General features: G+C 37.2%; 2 protein-coding genes across 11 annotated transcripts in view; one reads left to right on the plus strand and one right to left on the minus strand.

Moving 5' to 3' along the window:
• The window catches only part of FERRY3 (FERRY endosomal RAB5 effector complex subunit 3), a 24,354-nt gene extending 17,048 nt beyond the window's left edge, over positions 1 to 7,306 (minus strand). For 2 of the 9 annotated variants that reach the window (XM_065034593.1, XM_065034571.1), the window contains exons 1-7: positions 7,126 to 7,306; positions 5,717 to 5,910; positions 5,307 to 5,452; positions 4,905 to 5,086; positions 2,655 to 2,754; positions 2,447 to 2,568; positions 75 to 181 (exon numbers count right to left, since the gene is read on the minus strand). In XM_065034593.1, the coding sequence (XP_064890665.1) occupies positions 75 to 181; positions 2,447 to 2,568; positions 2,655 to 2,754; positions 4,905 to 5,086; positions 5,307 to 5,452; positions 5,717 to 5,894 (835 nt within the window). In that variant the 5' untranslated portion in view covers positions 5,895 to 5,910; positions 7,126 to 7,306. Of the gene's footprint in view, positions 1 to 74; positions 182 to 2,446; positions 2,569 to 2,654; positions 2,755 to 4,904; positions 5,087 to 5,306; positions 5,453 to 5,716; positions 5,911 to 6,762 lie in introns of all 9 variants that reach the window. The other 7 variants (XM_065034588.1, XM_065034604.1, XM_065034597.1 and 4 more) reach the window with 6 other exon arrangements.
• RAD51AP1 (RAD51 associated protein 1) lies at positions 7,031 to 15,786 on the plus strand. 2 transcript variants are annotated; one of them, XM_065034626.1, is made up of 9 exons: positions 7,031 to 7,395; positions 8,232 to 8,281; positions 9,595 to 9,724; positions 10,700 to 10,809; positions 11,136 to 11,210; positions 11,848 to 12,000; positions 13,060 to 13,215; positions 14,066 to 14,212; positions 15,080 to 15,786. In XM_065034626.1, exons 1-9 carry the CDS (start codon positions 7,046 to 7,048, stop codon positions 15,208 to 15,210), a joined length of 1,302 nt encoding a protein of 433 aa, XP_064890698.1. In that variant the 5' UTR covers positions 7,031 to 7,045; the 3' UTR covers positions 15,211 to 15,786. The 2 variants fall into 2 exon arrangements, with proteins under 2 accessions (XP_064890698.1, XP_064890705.1); XM_065034633.1 differs by having other exon boundaries at positions 7,291 to 7,403.
• The last annotated feature ends 4,096 nt before the right edge of the window (positions 15,787 to 19,882 follow it).

Raw genomic sequence — 19,882 nt, forward strand, 5'->3', positions numbered from 1 at the left:
TTAAATACTGTAAATAATACATGGCTTAGATACATTATTTACTAGCATCTGTTACTTGGTGTTGGATTACTTACCCAAGTGAATAGTAAAACTTTCTTCTAACAGCCTTTGCTCTTCATAAATTCTTCCATTTCCTTCTGCAGATTCTCTTAGTTGACTGGGCTGAACCTTAATTTCATCACTAAAATAATAAGAAATGCACTAAAAAGTTTATCCTATTTTTTTTTTCCCAAGACCAACAATATTTTGTGAAAGCTATCCAAAATTTTCACAGCTAGTCTGCAAAAATCAAGAGACTAAACCTATCTGAATGAACTCCGCTCATCTGAGGTTTTACCATTCTGGCATGCAATACTCCAGATGCACACCAGCAGGAAGAGTAGATTCCACTGTTTGATTTACACTACCCAGTTCATTTGTAAACCTCTCCAAGACTGAGAAATAAAAAAACATGACAATACGTAGTTATGACATAATAAAAGCATAGAAAAGTTTTAGCTAGTAGCTTCATAAATAAGGTTTTGGCTATTATAAATAGGCTGAGAAGAATTCTAGTTTTTCCTTTTACTCCTTTTTCCCCCACACAAAATGGTAGGTTAAAAGGCCAAATCAAATGTTCCACAGTGTTGAGGAAATATATCAGGAAATATTTCAGATAGCAGTTTTAGGCTGTGGTTTTTTCCTTTTGTTTTCCCCCCTAAATTCAACTGTCTGGTAGTAAGTAATATAATAAGTACTGTTTCTGCAACATGAAAGAACACGAACATCTCGTCAATTTGTTTCTGCAGTAAACATTTGTTTTCAAAGTAGCTAATCCCAAAAGGTATTTCATAAACTTTTAAGCAATTTCACTAACTGCAAATGCCTAGTGATGAGGTAGAACTGAGATATGCAATATACCATTAACAAATATATACATACTTGTTAGCACCTAGATGATTAAAGATACACATACCCACACATATATATCTTTTACAGGTATATGTGTATGTAACACACACATTTTTATCTCTCTCTTTAAGCTTCTAGTTGCCCCAATCTAGACTTCTTGTGCATTATTTTCAAATACATTAGTGATCTGTAGTTTTCAAGACTCAACACTTTCTGCTAGTGTGAGTGCAATGATTCAAGTACTATCACTTCGCATCTGTGATAAGCACCCAAGATTATGAAGCCAAAACATCCTTACTCTCAGAGGTCCTTTGCTCTGGACTTCTGCAGTCCATTTCTTCTAGCTTTCAGCTCTAAGCGACTTCACCTTGGTCTTATTTTACAGCAGAAGGCCAGAACATGGGAAGAGGTTCACAGTGATAAGTATGACTAGTCTTTGTAATCTCACTATCTTTAAAGCCTCATAGAAATAATCAACAAGACTGACATGAAAATTCTGTGGGAAAATATTTTAGGATTGAGCTTAGAGCTTGAGCAGACTGTCACTACTGCAGTCATGATTTACCTGATCACTAGGTTAGAAAGAGACCAACTTGCTTCTGAGCTACGCAGTCCTAGGACATTCTGGGACTAACCTGAGAATTGCAAGAGATTTCCAAAAACATAAATTCACAGCCAACATAATCCTGAGGAATGTAGTGAGAAATCTAAACATACAGCATCATCTTCTAATGTATTTCCCCTCCTCTCTCTCCCCTCATATTCCATACACTCAGTTTCCTTATACCAAAAAGAAACACTTTAAAGAAAGTGATGAAGTACTAATATTTCACGCATTAGGGTCCATGCCTGTCTCCTCTTATCGCTGGCATCCACTTTGTTCAAAGGTGTTGTGTTTCCCATAAGTTCCTTACTGCATCCATCTAAATCTACTCAGACATGCTCTTCTACTATGATGAGGGATGAGAAAGCACTGGGTTTTACTCCTTCTATTTTCCTATTAGTAGCAAAGCAGGTGGTTACTAACGATATAGAATACAAGTTACAAATTCTGATTTCCCTGCTATTTACTCAATCAGAAAGCTTTCCATTCAACTCTCAAAAGTGTTCACACTAAAAAATAATTTATTTTTTTTTTAGCTGTCAAGTGATGTATACATAAAACAAACAAACAAAGAGGCTTATAATTCAAAATTTGTGATGCTGTTATCACTTATTAAGCTACTATCATTCTGCAGAACATCCTTAAATGGTAACAGAAAGCCTTGTGAAATAGTGCTAAAGAGAGACATCATAAATAACGGTAAAATAGGAGAAATCCCATTCAGCTCAAGTTGTAGTTTGGTGCATCAGAACACATTCTGATACAGAAAGTTTACAACATTACACAATGAAGAAACTCCTGAAAATACAAGTATTTAATTACGGCGGTTTACTCGCCTTTGATTTTCTTTGATGATCCTAATTCAATGGCTAATCTGAAATAAAGATTATATAAAAGCAAGTTCTTTGAACTATTACAGATGGAAGTAAGCACCACAGAGAAATTAAATACCTGATCGAGCTGTTGTTGGGATTCTTTAGGTCCTGATGAAGCTTTATCACCCATTCCTGGTATTCCTGCTTCTGGATAGCAGTAGACTGTTTTAATTCATTGGTCCATTTGTTCTCTAAATCCTAACAAGACAACAGTGATAATGTGGGTTTTATTTTTAAAGACAATTATTAGCATGATATATTCCAGTTCACTGAATTTAGTTTACCTGCTGAGATTCAAAATGCTGAGCTGCTAATGAATTTACATCTTGGTCTGTTAGTGATTTCCCTAGCTCCTGCATCACCTTATCCATTTCAGCTCCTTGTCTGAAAGAGAAGCACATGTAGATTTATAACAGGCAACACACTCAAAAAAACTGACAGAAGGACACCCTTTGTTGCTAATACAGTTACTGATATGATGATTGGTTGTATCATTCAGCTGGTTGTTGCTTATCACAAGCAGAGATATAACTGAATACACCGCTGAAAGATATGTCATGTAGTACCTTGTCTGTACGCTCATTTTGGAATTGCAACTCATACATTTAAAGACTGTCCTCACAGGTGTTCAAAAGAAGGTATGACAGCATCTCCAGATACTCTAACACAGCACTTTCCTTATCATTATAAGAGTTTTTGAAATGCACCTAGTTAGCCCCTTGCTTTCCTCCTGCCCCAAACGCAGATGACACAGACAGGTAAACACCAAGACATAGGCTAAATACACCTATTTTTAACAGTCAGATGAGCTTCCTGCTCAAACTACATTGAACAAGGGGACTTGGAGTTGAAGGGCTGGCCTGCTATCATTAGTTCATCCAATACCTCATCCTTCCTTACTCTTCTCAATTTGTGGCTTCATTTAGTGTTCCACATTCAGCCCTTTCTTCAGCATGGAATCAATTTACCCTAGCACAGATTTAGCAATGAATATCCACAAAACAAATTTGATTTCAGGTTCAGGTAATCCAAATCAGCTCCTGTGTAAGCAGAACACCACCTACGCTCATTTGGGATAGTCTTGGCTGCCACTGACATATAGGGTTTTTTGATTAAGACAAATAGATATGATAAATTCCTCTGGAGTCTATATCACAGTAGAGTTCCACAACATTACTGCTCTTAGGATTAAGTGCTCTTTCTTCTAAATTCATACTAAAGAAGAGTCAACAAGCAGCAAAAAGTTTTGCTAACACATTATTGGCAAAATTTATCCCCAAATGAGAGATATGCAAGATTGAGTCTGGAAGAAATTATATAAACAGGTATGCATTGGTTAATGTGAGCTTAAACAAACACAACTGAAGAGGAATATTAGCACTCAAAATGGTAAAACATACTTACATACATACATATTCTGGCATCTCATAAGTATCCCTAGCATTTAGTCTCTATTGTTTTTGTATCTATATTTCTGTGCATTCACTTTACTCACAGCATCACAGTATGTTTGGGATTGGAAGGGACCTCAAAAGATCAACTAGTCCAATCCCCCTGCTGGAGCAGGAACACCTAGGTGAGGTCGCAAAGGAACATCTCCAGGCGGGTTTTGAATGTCTCCAGAGAAGGAGACTCCACAAAGCCCCTGGGCAGCCTGTTCCAGTGCTCTGTTACCCTCACTGAGAAGAAGTTTTTTCTCAAATTTAAGTGGAACCTCTTGTGTTCCAGCTTGATCCCACTAGCCCTTGTCCTATCATTGTTTGCCACTGAGAAGAGCCTGGCTTCATCCTCGTGGCACTCACCCTTTATATATTTATAAACATTAATAAGGTCCCCCCTTAGTCTCCTCTTCTCCAAACTAAAGAGACCCAGCTCCCTCAGCCTTTCTTCATAAGGGAGGTGCTCCACTCCCTTAATCATCTTTGTTGCCCTATGCTGGATCCTCTCCAGCAGTTCCCTGTCCTTCTTGAACTGAGGGACTCAACCTATTTAGTCTCAAAAACAAAACTCTGCATTGTATATGCCTCCCTCTTGTGGACAAAGCAGCCACCTGCAGCTATTCAAGCGTATTTGGAAACTTGGGAGCCCACACAGACTTATTTAAATTTCAAAAATTTGCTTTTAAAGTTGGTTCAAGTCTTTTGCTCATCTTTTAATTCCATGGAACTTCCTATTTTTCATTTAAATTACATCATAACAAAGGTAAAATATGGTATATACATATACTTTATTTTCTATTTCCTAGGCACTTGACATTGCTATATCACTTACATAGCAGGTAGAACAATGGAAATAAAATCTTATATTATTTTGATGGCTTTACTTTTTATGCTTTTCAGTGACTGAGGAGAATATAAGATAGCTGACCCTAACAATATAGGCTAAGTATTACATGACTTTAAAGAGGGAAACATTAAACTAAAATAGGGTTACAAGGCAAATACAAGTTGACACATGTCCTATGAGTGGTATATACCCCGTGGCATGCACCTCTATTTAACAAGAATTAAAAAAGAAAGAAAAAAAAAGTATACCTTTCCCGTAGCTTTTTCAGTTCCACATCTCTTTCACTTATTAATTCTGAGATACTAACAAAGTAATTGTGCTCCAGGTTTAACAGCATCTCAGAAGCTGGAGAATGTATCAGATCATGATAAACATCGGCAAAATCTTCATCCCAGCTGGTTTCTTCAGGTTTTGCATATTCTAACGTTGTCTAAAAATCATAAGAGATTTTTAAAGAATACGGTACCTTTTAGAACATATAAGGATCCCTCACAATGGTGGGGCAAAACCTACTGGGCATGCATACTGTAAGAACTGATAAGTGAATTTCAATGTAATTTTGCACCTTCGCAGATGTGATTCCGTCTGTACATCCACACATGCTCTCACAAAGCTAGTCTTGAATATTAACTTTTCAGCCTTAATCTTACCTCTTTATAAGCTTTAGCCCAAGTATCTGCCAGCTGGTTTATGTCTACTTTTCCTGACTTCACTGCTTCCAGAGCCAGTTCAGCTTCTCTATCATAATCTTTTATAGTTTCCTCTTCTATGAACTTATTAAGGGATTGCTTCAGGTCTGTTACAATGAAAATGGTCCATCAACAAAACATGTCAGTGGGAGTATCAGTAATCATCCAGGAAACATACAAATAAAGTTTTTTCTGAAAACTTCTTCCCTAGACACCTTACTTGCTAGTACTGACAGCAATTTTCTTTAATGTCTTGCTGTTTTAAAAAACCCTTTTAAAGGCTTCCAGCAAATACCCCTCTTTTAGTTTCTTAAAGTAGGTTGTAAGACATTTATGGACATATGACACTAATTTAAGAAATCAATTCTTACCATTTTCTATAAAGCACGGCAGATTGTGCAGAAGCATTAGACGTCCATGCAAATGATTAATATTCTCTTGCACAGGGAATTTGAGAGGCACAGTAAGGACTAAATGTTGATTTCCAGCATTGAATTTGTACACATAGTCTCTCTCCCTAGTGCAGATCTTTCCTTTATTAGGCTTCATCTTTTGAATTGGTTTCCTGTATTAGACATGAAAATAACATGTTACATTCTTGTAAAATCATAACTACAAAATGTGAACTAAAAACACTGCTTTACTAATAATTAACAGCTTCTGGCGAGAAAACTTAAACTCCCAAATTTTTCATACTCAACTCAATTTTGACTTCTAAATACACAGGTTGGAACTGAAGCATAAATACCAGTTTCCAAAACACTGAATACTTCTGAACTGCAACTGAGTGTATCATTATATAAATTCAGGTAATTATTCTTACAAATTACAGTATAAGCCTCCTGACTCAAAGACAGAATCAGAGCAGAAGGAATCCTCATAAATAGCAAACTTTAACTAAGACACTGTGACTGCTGACACACATCTCAAAATCTAAAATCCTTCACAGTGCATTAGGATTTTATTTCCTCCTTTCTGCAGGTGGTAGACTTGGAGGCAGAGGGAATTTGGAATAGTTTTTAGTAAAAGTTTATTTTGTCACTCTGCAACCTGCTTTAGAATAGATCATAATTATTTTTAAATAATACCATTAAAAATAAGCCAAATGATAACTGTTTAGAGGACGAAAATACAGGATGGGAGCACATACCTGTACCTGTAATTTTTCCCTCCACTAGAGCTCCTCCCCTTATTTACATTCCTCTTTTTTGAACACCACCTGCAAAGCTGGACACATTACCCCAGCTGAAATCTCCCCAGTGCTAAAAACCACGGTCCAAGGAGAAGAAAAGCAGAAAATGAAAGAAAAACATATATTTTCCATAGCAAAATAAACGGGACCAGTTCACAGTGGTGGGGGGCTTTGTGAATTAGCCTGCATTTTGGAAACTGATTAAATAAATCAGCTACACATCACCTCATGACAGTAATAAAATGCCTTGACCTCATTGCGGCTGAGCAGCTGCCCCGCCCCAGCAGACAGGCCCAAACCCCCTTTTCAAAACCTGGGCTGTGGCCCTCAGCTCTACCACAAGCTCTGGGTCTCCAGACCAGCGGGCCCGTGCCTAGGGAGACAAAACCACCTGCCGGTACTGAGGAAGCAGAAGCAAAGCTGGTGGCGGGAGGGAAGGGCCCGCGGGATTCCGGCCCCAGTGACCCTCCCGAGAAGGCTCCAAATCCCCAGGGCAAACGCAGCTCGGATGGGGCAGCGCTCACAGGGACTGGAGCCCCGTCCCAGCCGCGAAGGGCAGGAGCGGTGTCCTCCTTCCTCTTCGCTCACCTGGTTGCCGGGCGAGCAGGTGAGGGGGCGGCGGGTACGGCCGCTACGGGAGGCGGCGACAGCGGCTGGTTCCCGCCTCCCCGTTAGAATCTTCGTGTCCGGAGCCGCAGATTCGGCATCCACCCGCTTTGTGGCGAATGTGCCGGCCCAGGGCCCAAAGGGGGTTGGGGGAGGGTGGGGGCGGGGCAGGAGTGTCGTCAGCGGCGCGTGTGCCCCGGCCCCACGGCCGTTGGGCGCCGCGCGCCGCCCCGAGCGGGAATGGCGCGGCCGGTGAGGAGGTGCGTGCGGTGGCGCGCGGCGGGGTACGAGGGGCGCGAGCCGGCGGCTCAGCCGTCGCCTGTGCGGCCTCGAGGCGCGCGGGCAGCTCGTGCCCAGCGGCGCCGAACGGCGTTTCCTAGAAAGCCTCGGGCGCGCGCGCCGCCGGCGGCCGTTACCGGCTGAGGGACCTTCCTGCCCTCAGCCCCGCGGCCGCCGATCGCAGCCCAGCGCCTCCAGACCGAGCTTCCCCGTAGCCTCTTGCAGCGCGTTGTTTCCCTTCCGGCTGGAAGGAGCCGCGGGGCTTCTCCCTGGAGTGGGCGGCGGGGGTCACTACGTCCCGCGAAGAGCGGCCCTGGCGAGTGGCGCCCCTCGGGTGGATCTCTGGCCACGGGGTGGGCTTGAAAGTGCTGCCGGTGCCTCCTCTGGGTAGGATATCACCTGCACCGACGGCAGTGCCACTTAAGAAACAGCCTTAAGGTGCAGGGAAGGCGTTTCAAGTGCCTAAAGGTCACCCAGGAGATAAATTCAGTTGCCTAGTAGCAGTTCTGAGATGCTGTGCGCATAAGGAGGTAACAGTGTTGCCACAAGGAGAACAACAGTACCGTTATTTTAAGATTTTTAAAAACCTAGAAGTTATTCCTAATGGTACTGTATCCAATAGCACTGGCTGTACATACATTTGAATATACATTGCTTTAAGGAAAAAGTTTTCCAAAGAGGTTTTTTTAAGATAAAATGTTTTACAAGAAAGTAAAATGTGACTTACCCAAAAATCAAGTGTTAGCAAGTCAAGGTGCTCAGTCTGAAAAAGATTAATAGTGTACATTTCCCCCCCTCCTCCCCCACAGGAACAAGAAAATTGTTGATTATTCTCAATTTGGGGATTTGGAAGATGATGGTAAGCAGTGTGTTCTTGTGCATTACAAAATGCTCAATATGTAACCATTCAAAATATTCTCAGAGTGTCTTTCTTTATAATGAATTACATAATTGAAAAGGCTATTACTCTTTCACTGGAAATAATCCAGGCACACTGTTAACATATCCTAATTCAACAAGAATATGATGGCTGTAAACCAGAGTATAACGACAGTATGTCAGGAAACTGGCAAATACATTGTGTCTTGTTGCAGGAAAATCCATTTCTTTCCCTGCCTCATTTTTCAGTGGTGGTTGATTGCTTCATGTCTGCCTTATGATCAGTTCACAGCATTGTCAATCAGAATATCAAGGAGTTGTGAATCATCTGTATGGAGATCTAATGTTTTTCCTGCAGCTGTCTTGATGCATTTTGGGCAAGGACATAGCAGTCAAATTTTGAGTTCCATTGATATTCCAGGCCATTTGTTTTCACTACAGTCTTCCTTTACTCCAAGCCCTAATGGGTGTTGTGCATTTTTCTTAGAGAATTTGATTATTTTAATGGGTTTTTGTTTTGTTTTGTTTTGCATTCTGTTTGCAGGATCCAGGGAACAGTTTGAATTGGTGAGAAGGGGAGGGCAAAAGTAAATAAGTTGAAGGTCTCGTGTGAATCATATGGATTAATGCAGATTCTTAGTTTAAATGTGGTGCATGACTTTTGTTAGTTTGTACTTGACCACTTGTAATATTAAAAAAAAGTACAATTCTCAGAACCATTAGTGATCTTATCCAAGGTTCTCCATCATTTAGAGAATACTAAAGATGATTACATTTTTCCTTATTTTGCACTGTGATATGCAATGTCCTCAGTTAGTATGCTTATAATTTTCTTTGAAAATTAAAAAAATGCATTGTATTTGCTAAGAGGCAATACAAAAATGGAAGAAAATTTTTTAAGAAAGGGAATGATTCCCAAAACACCAAGAGCTATAAAACTGTTTAATGACAGTGGTTACTATTGTAATTGATTGCTGTTCACTGTATCAAAAAGTGAACTTCTAGTTATTGATAATCTGGTAACACATTGAAAATTGAAGCTTTATTGCCATATTGTTAATAAAAATTGAAATAATTACTGCTTGAATGAAAGTATATGCAAAAGAGTTCTTGTTAAATTTTCCTTTAAAATACAATTAAGAATAATATAGTTATGTTCTTTAAAACCAGAATTAATTTCAAATAGGTTATCTTTGGTATATTTTCAGTGTGTGATGAAATTAAGTTGAATGATTTATTTTGGCCATGGAATATAGGAAAACCCATTAAAGTTCATTGCTCTTTCCCAAACAGATGAAGACTTTGCTGTACCTTCAAGCAAAAAATCCAGAACACAGGTCAAGGAACCAAAGAAGGAGAAAAAAGAGAAGCAAAAAAAGCCACACGAATTAATTCCATTACAAAAGCAGACACCTAGTAAGAGGTAAGAAAGGCAGAAATGTGGCCAACTCTGTGTAAAGCTGGATTTCAGTAAGAGTATTTGTTTTTTCTTTTTTTTCCCCTAGAGTTTTAAGTGGCTCAACTAACAACTTAGTGCAATAATGATTTTCTGCTTTATTGGTATAGTTGCAAATCAGGGATATTGTCATTATGCATATGTTTGAGTTGGGTAGTGAGTTATGTCTGTTTTGTTACACCTCTACCAAACTCCAAGTGGCCTGCATAGGTGCAGAAACAGGTTTGCATGTCTGATCATGTCTTGATATCTCTACAGCGCAAAATAATTGTAACAATTCTGAGTTACTGGGCACACCTAAAACTGAGAAATATAAAGACAAGTTTGACTCCTTAAGAAAGAACATATTGAAAGCTCAATAGAAAATACAAAGTCAATGAAAAAGGAAATCTGATTATTTTGGTGGTAAAGTTGTGCATAATATTACATTTCAGTGTGGTGTTTCAGGCAAATGTAATCATCTTTTTTTGTGATACCAAAAATAAAACTGGAAAAATGAAAAAGTTTCTAATGGCACGGCAAATGTTTTGGTCACATTTATTTGATGTTTAGCTTTTACAGATCCATCAAGGAGCTGAAGCTAAGTTTAGCTTCTTGAAGAAGTAAATAAACTCAACGTCTAAAAACATGATGTCTGTTGTTTTTTCCAACTGACTTTTATTGATCTGTAACAATCTCATTCTTAGGATGTACTTTGTCTGAATCTTTTCAAATGTTTTGCATTGTATAATGTTTTTAAATCTACTGTACTGTAAATATTAGTATGTACTTCGAATCTTTTCAGGAAGTAATACTCATATGATATGCTATAAGTATATATTGAAATATTAATCTCTTTACAAGTATTTGAATTTAAAGAAGTTCAGTGTGGCAGAAGCAGATCTGTAACACTCATGTCATTGTTTTATTATTTAACATATTTGTTTTATTTTGTTTTTCCAGGATATCTTTGGATGACAAACTTTATCAAAGAGATTTGGAAGTTGCCTTAGCCTTATCCGTCAAAGACAAATCTGCAAATAGCCTTGAGGTGCAAAATTCAGAAGGACAAGGTTATTTTACGGTTCAATGCAACACTATTTATATGGAGTGTATTTAAACATGACAATTTATTTTTCAGTGAAATAGGTTGAAAGTCATGTTTTATTTCAAGATGTCATGATAAAGAAATGAGAATTTCTAGGTGGTCCTTGTCTTCTTACATTCTTGTTATTTTCTGTGAGAAAAATAACTTCAATAAGATTTTCCAAGCATATAGTTTGACTAAAGACAGATAAAAGTGTTAGCTATTTTAATTTCTTAATATCTTGACTTTTTACAATGTGCTTTTTGTGTACTAATACATTATTGTTTGTTTGTTTTCTGGATGCTAAAACAGGTGAGACTATTGAATCAGAAAATGTACACAGGAGACCCACATTTTCCAACTGCAGTGTAGACAGTGAACTTTTAGGTAAGTTGTTCTCATACTCTGTCTTTTCAGAAATAGCATTTCAATATACATTTAAATAGCTTTTCTCTTCTTTGTTTCCATTGGTTTCTGTTTTTCACTGAGGTGAGAAGAGTCTTTATCTTAAATAAAGACTGAAGGACGCATTCATTTTTTCATTAAAAATTTGATCCCAGTCTTAAAATGGAAAACCTCTGGGTTGCTGAATGAAATTATTACAAATCAATAAAAGCCAGTTGGAAAGAACAACAGATGTTATGTTTTTAGATGCTGAGTTTATTTAGTTCTTCAAGAAGCTACACTTAACCTCAGCTCCTCAATGGATCCGTAAAGACTAAGCATCAAATAAATGTGACTGAAACATTTGCTGTGCCATTGGAAACTTTTTCAGTTTTCCAATTTTAGTTTTGGTCTTTTGTCAATTTGTTTGTTTGATTACAGATAAATACTAATAATTTTCACAGCCAGGAATTATAGTTTTGTCAATTAAAAGAGTAAAATGAGAATCACATGAAAACAAGTGCCAATGATATGCTTCTCTATAGTGTACTTCAAAATCTCTAATATTCCTGCTTCTTTTTGAATCAGAGAATAGATTTACTGTTAATTTCAATTAATTAGAACACCTTTTATTTTCTAGGTCTCAATCAGGTTATGGATGATGATGTACCTAGAGGTGACTGTAGGCAAAGGACAGCAACATCTAAAGTTCCAGTACAGCAGAAGAAGTTACGAACTGTTAACAGTGATGATGGAGAGAATGCTACTGACTCTGAATCAGAGTCTGTACCCAGTAAGTTCTTCTGTATAAAAACACCCTCCTTAGATGTGCTTTGAATGTGATGCCTTACATTTAATTTTTATTTTCAGTTTAATGCATACTGCTTCTACTTTATCTTTCCTTCTCCCCTACGGAAGCCTTATTTTTTAATACTAGTGGCATCTCAATTGCACTTTGACACTAAATTAAACATTGGAGCTTATTTGTACACATTACTCAAACTGGCAAAAATGATACTTCTTCTCTCCATATTTCCTGTTGTTGTCTGCGGTTTGCATCCAAACAAAGACTCTGAAGTAGTGTCAGGTGTTAGTGCTTTCAGTATTGGTTTTATTTAAGCTTATTTAAAAAAATAAGTATCCTCCCTTCTTTCCCTCCTCCAATTTTCAACTCTCAGAAACCATGCTTCATCCGACTGGAGGTCAGTCTGTCCTCATACTCTACTTCTGGTAGCAGCCCGGTATGGAATTTCTGCAGACTATGATAGTCGTCTCTCATTCCCCAGTGGTAAACATGTCTGTATCCATTGATATATTCCTTGCTGAAAGATTTATTGGAAAGTATTTCTAGAATTGTTAGTGAAATAAAATATCAGGGGAATAATCCAGATGTTCATGTTGATAGAGAGTTATTTTTAAGATTTGCTAATGTCTGGGGGTTTTACATAATAAGTATGTAACATCTTCCTAACAGCTGAAATGAGTTATAGTATTTTTCCACTTTAAATAGTCATGATTGAGAATATATAAAAATCAGAGTCCCTGGCAAGTAATTTTAGCTTTTTCATCTTGTACACATGGAATATTAGTAATTCTGCTCTTAAAATTATTATTGAATGCAGTTTATACCAAGGCATTCCATTATGGAAGTGCAGAACAAGAATTCTGTAAATACAGAATGCGTTACGGAGGCTATTTCTTTCTCAGATCGACATACAAATACATCAACATTTGTTTTACTATATCCTTGAGATATCCTGGTTCTTTATGACCAGAATGTGATCGGAAGGCCCTAGAGTAATAGTAAATTGTATTTCCTTTAAAGAGATGGCATCCCTTTTCCCTGCTGTAGGTGAGGAGTCAGAAGAAGATTCAGATTACACTGAAGATGATGATATAGACTTTGCTATGGAAAAGAAGAAGGCCAAAGGAAATAAAAAGAAAACCAGACAAAATACGTCAGCTGAAAGAGAGAAGAAAACTCCCAAATCCAAGATTAATACTACAGGTAAGTTTGTACTATGAATTTGGAAGAAACTTCTTTATGATAAAATTCCCCTTTATTTTCACTAAGGAATAGATGAATTTGACTGAGAGACTGCCTGCAGGTTTGTGATGCAAATAGCTATATGCAGAGTAATAGGGGGAGACTAGAAAAAAAATTCTGAAAGAAATTTTATAGTAAATTGACATTCCTTACAATAAAAGCAGACAAAAGTGAAGAGATGGAGTTCATTTATTTATATATATATATATAGCTTTTAATAAAAGGTTAAATAACAGTGAGTGATTTGAGGATTTTTTAATTACAATCTCAGAGCCTCCTCTTGCAGTTGCATTTTTGAATTTTTAAGTCAAGGCTAGCTAAACGATACTAATTCTAACTACTTGGCAAAAATCATTATGAATGCCCTTCAGAGTTAATTGTTCACTATCTTGCTAACACAATTTACTTTCAATAGCTTAAGAAAATTCTTGTCATGGTGTTAATCTTGTGTCTGACTTGGTAATGTGTTTTAATTTCAGACCTGAGTTTACAACATGTAATTTAGTTTGAAACTAGTTTTAGTTATAACAAGAAATTGTTTGCTTTGTGTAGCTGACAGAAGAATCTTCCCTCTTAGAAATTCAGTGTCTGGCAAGACTTCAAGAAAAAGTTGTTACACTACTTGTTTTCAAAACAGGATTGAAATTCCAGAGTGTAACAGGACTGGCTGTATAAATATATACTGTTAAAGACATTACAATCTAGTAACATATTCATTATTTCACTCAATGCAGAGAGCTTGTGGTGTGTAATGATCTATCACCATATGCAGTGTGATGTTTTCTAAGATTGCTTTTATTTTCCAACTAAGTATCACCTGTAGTTTTTTCTTCATGGACAATGGAACAAAAATCTGAGCCCACACAAAAGATGACGTCTAGTTCTTTAGAACCAGTTGGGAGGCCTTTGCATACATCGAGTCCTGTAACAGACAAGAAGCCTAAATGGATACCACCAGGTACCTGTGAGATTGTAACTATAAACAGATACATTAGTTGACCTGAGTTTTTAGCAGTCTCTTCTAAAAGCAAACAAACAAATAAATAATATTTCAGAAAAATTACTGCCCTTTTATAATGAAAGATATTCCTTTGATCTTAGATTTGAAAAGGAAAAAAAAAAAAAAGTAAAAGAAAAAGCTATCTCTGGCTTCTTTTCTTCTTACAGCATTATCCTTGACTCCTTTATGTGGGGAGGTTAATAAAATATTTTCCAGAGTGTGGATCAAATCTTAATCAATAGATTGTCTTGTGGCCATTTCTTTCTCATTAGGAGCTTTCTTTATCTCTTGTATGTGCTGCTTTATTATTTGTTATAAACAAATAGCATTAGAAATATGTTTGAGTGTTTTAACTGCTTTAGTAAAGCAAATGCTGAGAAGCTTTATTCTCTTAAGGTGTTTGAGCATGCTGCTGCTGATTCCTGCCTCTTACTTAGATTTTTCCTTCATATTTACTCTTGTGTATATGTTTCGTTCTGTTTGACTCCTTGCTCTCAAGCCTTCTTTTCCCATTTAGAATTGTGTTCAATTGTGTGATTCCCTGTGGAGTACCTGAAAATGCACACTGGGAGCAGTATTTATATGCTTGTCCGGTATTGCTGCACTGTGTTGCTGATACTTAAACGTGAGCACCATACCTGCTGCACTTGCTCCCAAATAGATTGAATCCCAGTGACTATGCTGATTTTCATGTGCTTCTGTGGTATGCTGTTCAGCCTTTTTTTTTGTTCTGCTATGAAAACTATAAAAAGACAACAGTTACATGATTTTTTCCCTCTAAACTGCTTACACTTTTTTTTTGTTTTGTTTTAAAATTGTTTTCAGCTGCATCAGGAAGCAGTAATAATAACTCTATGAAATATGTTTCGGTTAAGTCACCTACTCGGTGTCTCAGACTCGGCCTCTCCAGACTAGCAAGAGTCAAACCATTGCATCCCAGCGCTACCAGCAGTTAAATGGTCAGTGGCAAGGTGCCGCATGAAGGAAAAGACTTTGGAAATTATTTTCCTTATAAAGAGTGGGCAGCAAAATCTACATGGCATCATACATTTTGTAGGACTGTTGTTTATGTACATGTCTAATTCTATAATGAGTTTTTATTCTGCAAAGTGCTAGGCATCCCTAAGAGCTACTGAATAATAATATTATTTAATCAAGGTGGCATCTGGGTCACCAGCTCTTTGATGTGTTATACTCAGAGATGTGGGGTTTTGATGATGTTAATTCTCTGATACCTAAACTCTTGGCATTAAAATAGTCCAGACAGCACTATGTCAAATTATAGAATTTGATACCTCAAATAGATTCTTAACACAAGTGAAAGTCACAGTTCAAAATATGTTTCTTGGAAGAGTGAAGTTATCACTTTCCACCCCCTTCTTGGAAAGTTTGTCACCACTCTCTCAATATCTGTTAATGTTTGCATATTTTATATGTGGATTTTAAGGAATTTTTATGTAATATAGATATAATTATTTTTTAGAATGTCGTATTAAAGAAACCCCTAAAATAAAATACTTTCTACAATCTAATTAGTCTTATGAGTTTATTTATTTTGAAAATCTCTTCTAAATTTTGGCTACAGTCCTGCAAATATTTTTGCATGTGCATACTCGTATCAGAAGTCAACAGTATTAGGCTTAAACAGCAAGGATTTTGCTTTGAGCTCCTTGGTCTTCATTGAAGACCATGACACCATGCATAGTTAGTGGATTTTATAAAGCTTTGAAGTGATAGTTACTGAGTAAGGAGACTGACCTTTCAACCTTCTTAGTCCACAATGTAAATACTTTCCTAAGTGTATTGATTGTGTCAGATACTACAGGAGTTGCATTTGTCCCCATATTACATAAAAGATCTGGTCATGATCAAGTAAATTGTATTAACAAAAGAATATTTAGCCCTATTTAGAGTAATTACACAGGCAAAAGCATGGTGCTGCCTGAAGTGAAACTGTGGTATGACAAAATACTTTTTAGCTGTATAGTACTTACATTATTGAAACAAGATGCTAAGAAATACATATTTATTAAAAAAATATGCATATTGCCTCATGGAAGGAATTAGAAGAAATCTGTGGGTGAAAATCTGTTTCTCAGAAACAAGGAAACGTGGGCATTATGACATAACATTTTGCATCATCCGCATTTTGGATGCCTGACTCTTGACTTGGAATTGCATAGCCCTGAGTGAAGTGTGATCCAGTGAGCTGGGCTAAGTGAGTTTGGGAGGGGGGAGGCACATGCCTACTGTCTCGTGCTTGTCTGACTCCTTCATGAATTGTTTTAACTTGCTAAAATGGCACATCAAAAAAAGCTTTTAGCAGGTTGACATCTGGTCAGCTTGAAACTGCTTCCAAACAAGGGTGAAGCAAAAGACCAACAGAAGGAAAGGTATCCAATTATAATGCTTGTGACAACTAGTATATAATATTTAAGTTATCTTATTCCTCTCCTTGATTCCCTTTCTTTGTACTTACTTAGGTAGCCCCTTTCTGAGGCATATAGAGAATAAACAGCTGTAGCAAAGTGGGAAGCACAAAGGGCCTTGGGCCCTAGAGTGATTTGTTGCAGCATCCAAGTCCATTGCCTCCTATTTGTGCTTCAGTCCTTTTCTTTCCACTGGTAATGGTCACAGAAAACCAGCTGTGTGGTCCCTCACTGCATTGCAGGCTCTTTCTGTTGAAATTAAACTGTTGTGAATAGTTTTGCCTTTATGGTATCTTCAGGGATACATTTAAATTTTGTGTGCTTACATGTTTTCATGCTATAGCGAAACATGTAAAATGCAAAGTATTTTATCAACATGGTACTTAAGGAAAATATTTCTACAGCTAAAAGATTTAGTAACCTCCTTTTCCCTCCACTCTCACCCTTTTTTTTTTTTTTTCTCTATGAAACGTATATTTGAGATTTGTGTTCCTCTGGTTTCAATCTTGGCATCTTTCAAAAATTACATAATTTACATAATTTTAGTCTGTCACCTGTCTTTGAGGCCCCCCTTAAGTTTGTGTGGGTTTCCAGTTCATGAGGATTTTCCAGTATTTCCAGTATTTTTCCTGAGTGAAAATTTCACATAGGAAGTTAGACAAAATGCCATTGAAAGGGAAGTAGTAGATGTTCTTGATTGTGTGTTTCAAAGCTACTCTGTATCTGACCTGAAGAAAGGGGGTCTTGCTAGTAGGTGCAGATTCTTGTATAAAAGACGACTTCCTTTGTGTCCTGGGTTATTAAAGGACGTGGTCAAAAGCAGCCAAATTGATTTAGGGACTAATTGTTACAGTAATTATTATTTTCTGCTAGTAACAGAGGAATTGTGTTATTCCACCTGCTTCCAACCTTGGAAAATTATTTTTTTGCTGAGAATTACAGTTGCTTTAAATTTGAAATGCTACATAGAATTGTCTGTACATAATTTCTCCAATAGTTGCACAATGGTATGACATGAAATGCATTTTGATGTCAGTTTGTAAAGCGATCAGACAATGTGTTGGTTTGTGTGTCAGAGTTTAGTTTTGACGTACTTGCTGTTTTAGAACTGCACCTGTATTAGTAAAAAAGAACAATATTGCCCTTAGTAACATGCTTTAGGTTTTGGTCAGCCCTGAATTACTCAGGCAGTTGGACTAGATGATCATTATAGGTCCCTTCTAACTGAAATATTCTATTTAGTTCTGCTATAGTCGTTCTAAGGATTATCTAATGTGCAGGTAAACATTGTGATAGAAGTTGTTTTTTAGTGTTTGAGGTGCTTATTATAAAATATTTTTGTACTTACTCATAAATTCTTGAAAATAATTTGTTTATGCTTTGTTTCTATGCTCAGACCCAGCCCTACACTGAATTTCAACCTAAGTTATCTAAGAACTCGTAAAAGGAACTAGCTGTAAAATTTCCTTTCCTGGGGACTAGACAGAGTGGGTGTGGAAGAGATTCTGAGCAGCTCATATCCCCAGCGTGGATGCAGAATCCTTTAGTCCTGTCCTGACAGATACTTGTCTGAGTGGTGGAGTCCCCAGGTTCCTTGGGTGATCTGTTCAGAACCTGAGAGCAGAGCACACTGTTAGAAAGCTTTTTGGTAGTGGTAATGAGATGAGATCTTTGGAGTTTGTCATGTAGCCTGTAGGCTTATTGTACTTTCCTATATATCCAAGTCTAACCTGATCTCTTCAGACTTGGTAGAGCTGGAGTCTACTCAGTGTCTAATTTTGACATGTTGTCACGTTGTTTGAATCTCTCTATACAGTGTAATTCTTTCTCAAAATGCTGGCAAACCCATGGATATTGCCTTAGTACGGTTTTATCAGTCTTGAGTTTTTCCTTTGTGTTTCTCTGTCTTGCCCTCATGTTTCTGGAAACACACCTGCGAAGCGGCATGTGAGAATATCAAAATTTTGCAGCTGAGACATTAATGCGACTTAACTGACCAGCAGTGAGCAATCACTTCCTTACTTTAGCATTATCTTGTAGAAAATGCGATGTGCAGAGAATATGTGTCATATCTCTATGAAATATGAAAAATCATTAGCTACCATTAAATATGTAGTCAAATACATGTGCTGCTACCATCATCCCTAACCCAAGCCTTCAGAAAGCATTCAATTTACGGCTTCACTGATTTTTTTTCTTGCAGATTGGTTGTCTATTTGCTCTTGACACAATATCAACCACGTTACTGCCGTAAGGCAAAGACCACTATTTCAACTTTCATTATTTCTAAAAAAAATAAATAAATTGTTTTGATTCCAAAGCTCTCAACTTGTGAATAATTCATTATATGATTCCAGAGGTCTGAAACCCAGCCCTCATTTCCTTGGCCTGTATTGGTTATTCTTGAATATTCTATTAATGTGAAATTCTGGATCTTTAATGTAGCTGAATAATAAAGGTATACCTTAATGCTTACTCAGGCTATGGGATTTAACAAGGGAAACAAACCTTTTCCCATTATTTTTGTAATAGGAACAAGAAAGCCTGAATGCCATTTCCTGAGATCAATGGCATCAGGGATTCCATGGGATGCTTTTCCTTAAACTGCTCTTTAATTTTAGGAAGATCAGTTAGGTCTACGTTACAAGATGCACTATCTCTAGGTAGATGAATGCCATCTTTCCTTCATGTTTGATTGCTTTTGTTGTCTTTAACTTTCTTTAACCCAACAGACTAGTAACAAATTGGTGCAAACCACAAAGATGAAAAATGTGTGTTACCACTTCCTGTGATTCTCTGTGCGGAAACCTGCTCTTTGCATTTTAAAATGGTATGTCTGGCTACTTCAAAGAATTATTGATCTGTCTCCACTCATGCATGCCATCGTTCTCTCGGCAGGAAGCTAAAAAGGTCTGAAAAAATCAGATCTTATTTGAATTAAGAGAGTTTCTGCTGTGCTGATTCTTTCAGTCCTCACACACTCAATATTCATGATGCTTGTGCACATTTTAAACAAAGACTTTCAGCATGGGTTGTTCCCATACATTTAGGATATTGAAAATTCAAAATTTATTTTTTTTTTCCCACCATTTTGGTTTGGTTTGGTTTGGTTTTTTTTCTTTGTGATTTGGTGGGTTTTTTTTTGCTTTTTGCTGTTTTTTTAAAATTGCTTTTGAATATAACTCTGATCTCTAAAATG

Source organism: Columba livia, chromosome 1 (genome assembly GCF_036013475.1).
Source record: "Columba livia isolate bColLiv1 breed racing homer chromosome 1, bColLiv1.pat.W.v2, whole genome shotgun sequence".
NCBI classification, from domain to species: Eukaryota; Metazoa; Chordata; class Aves; order Columbiformes; family Columbidae; genus Columba; species Columba livia.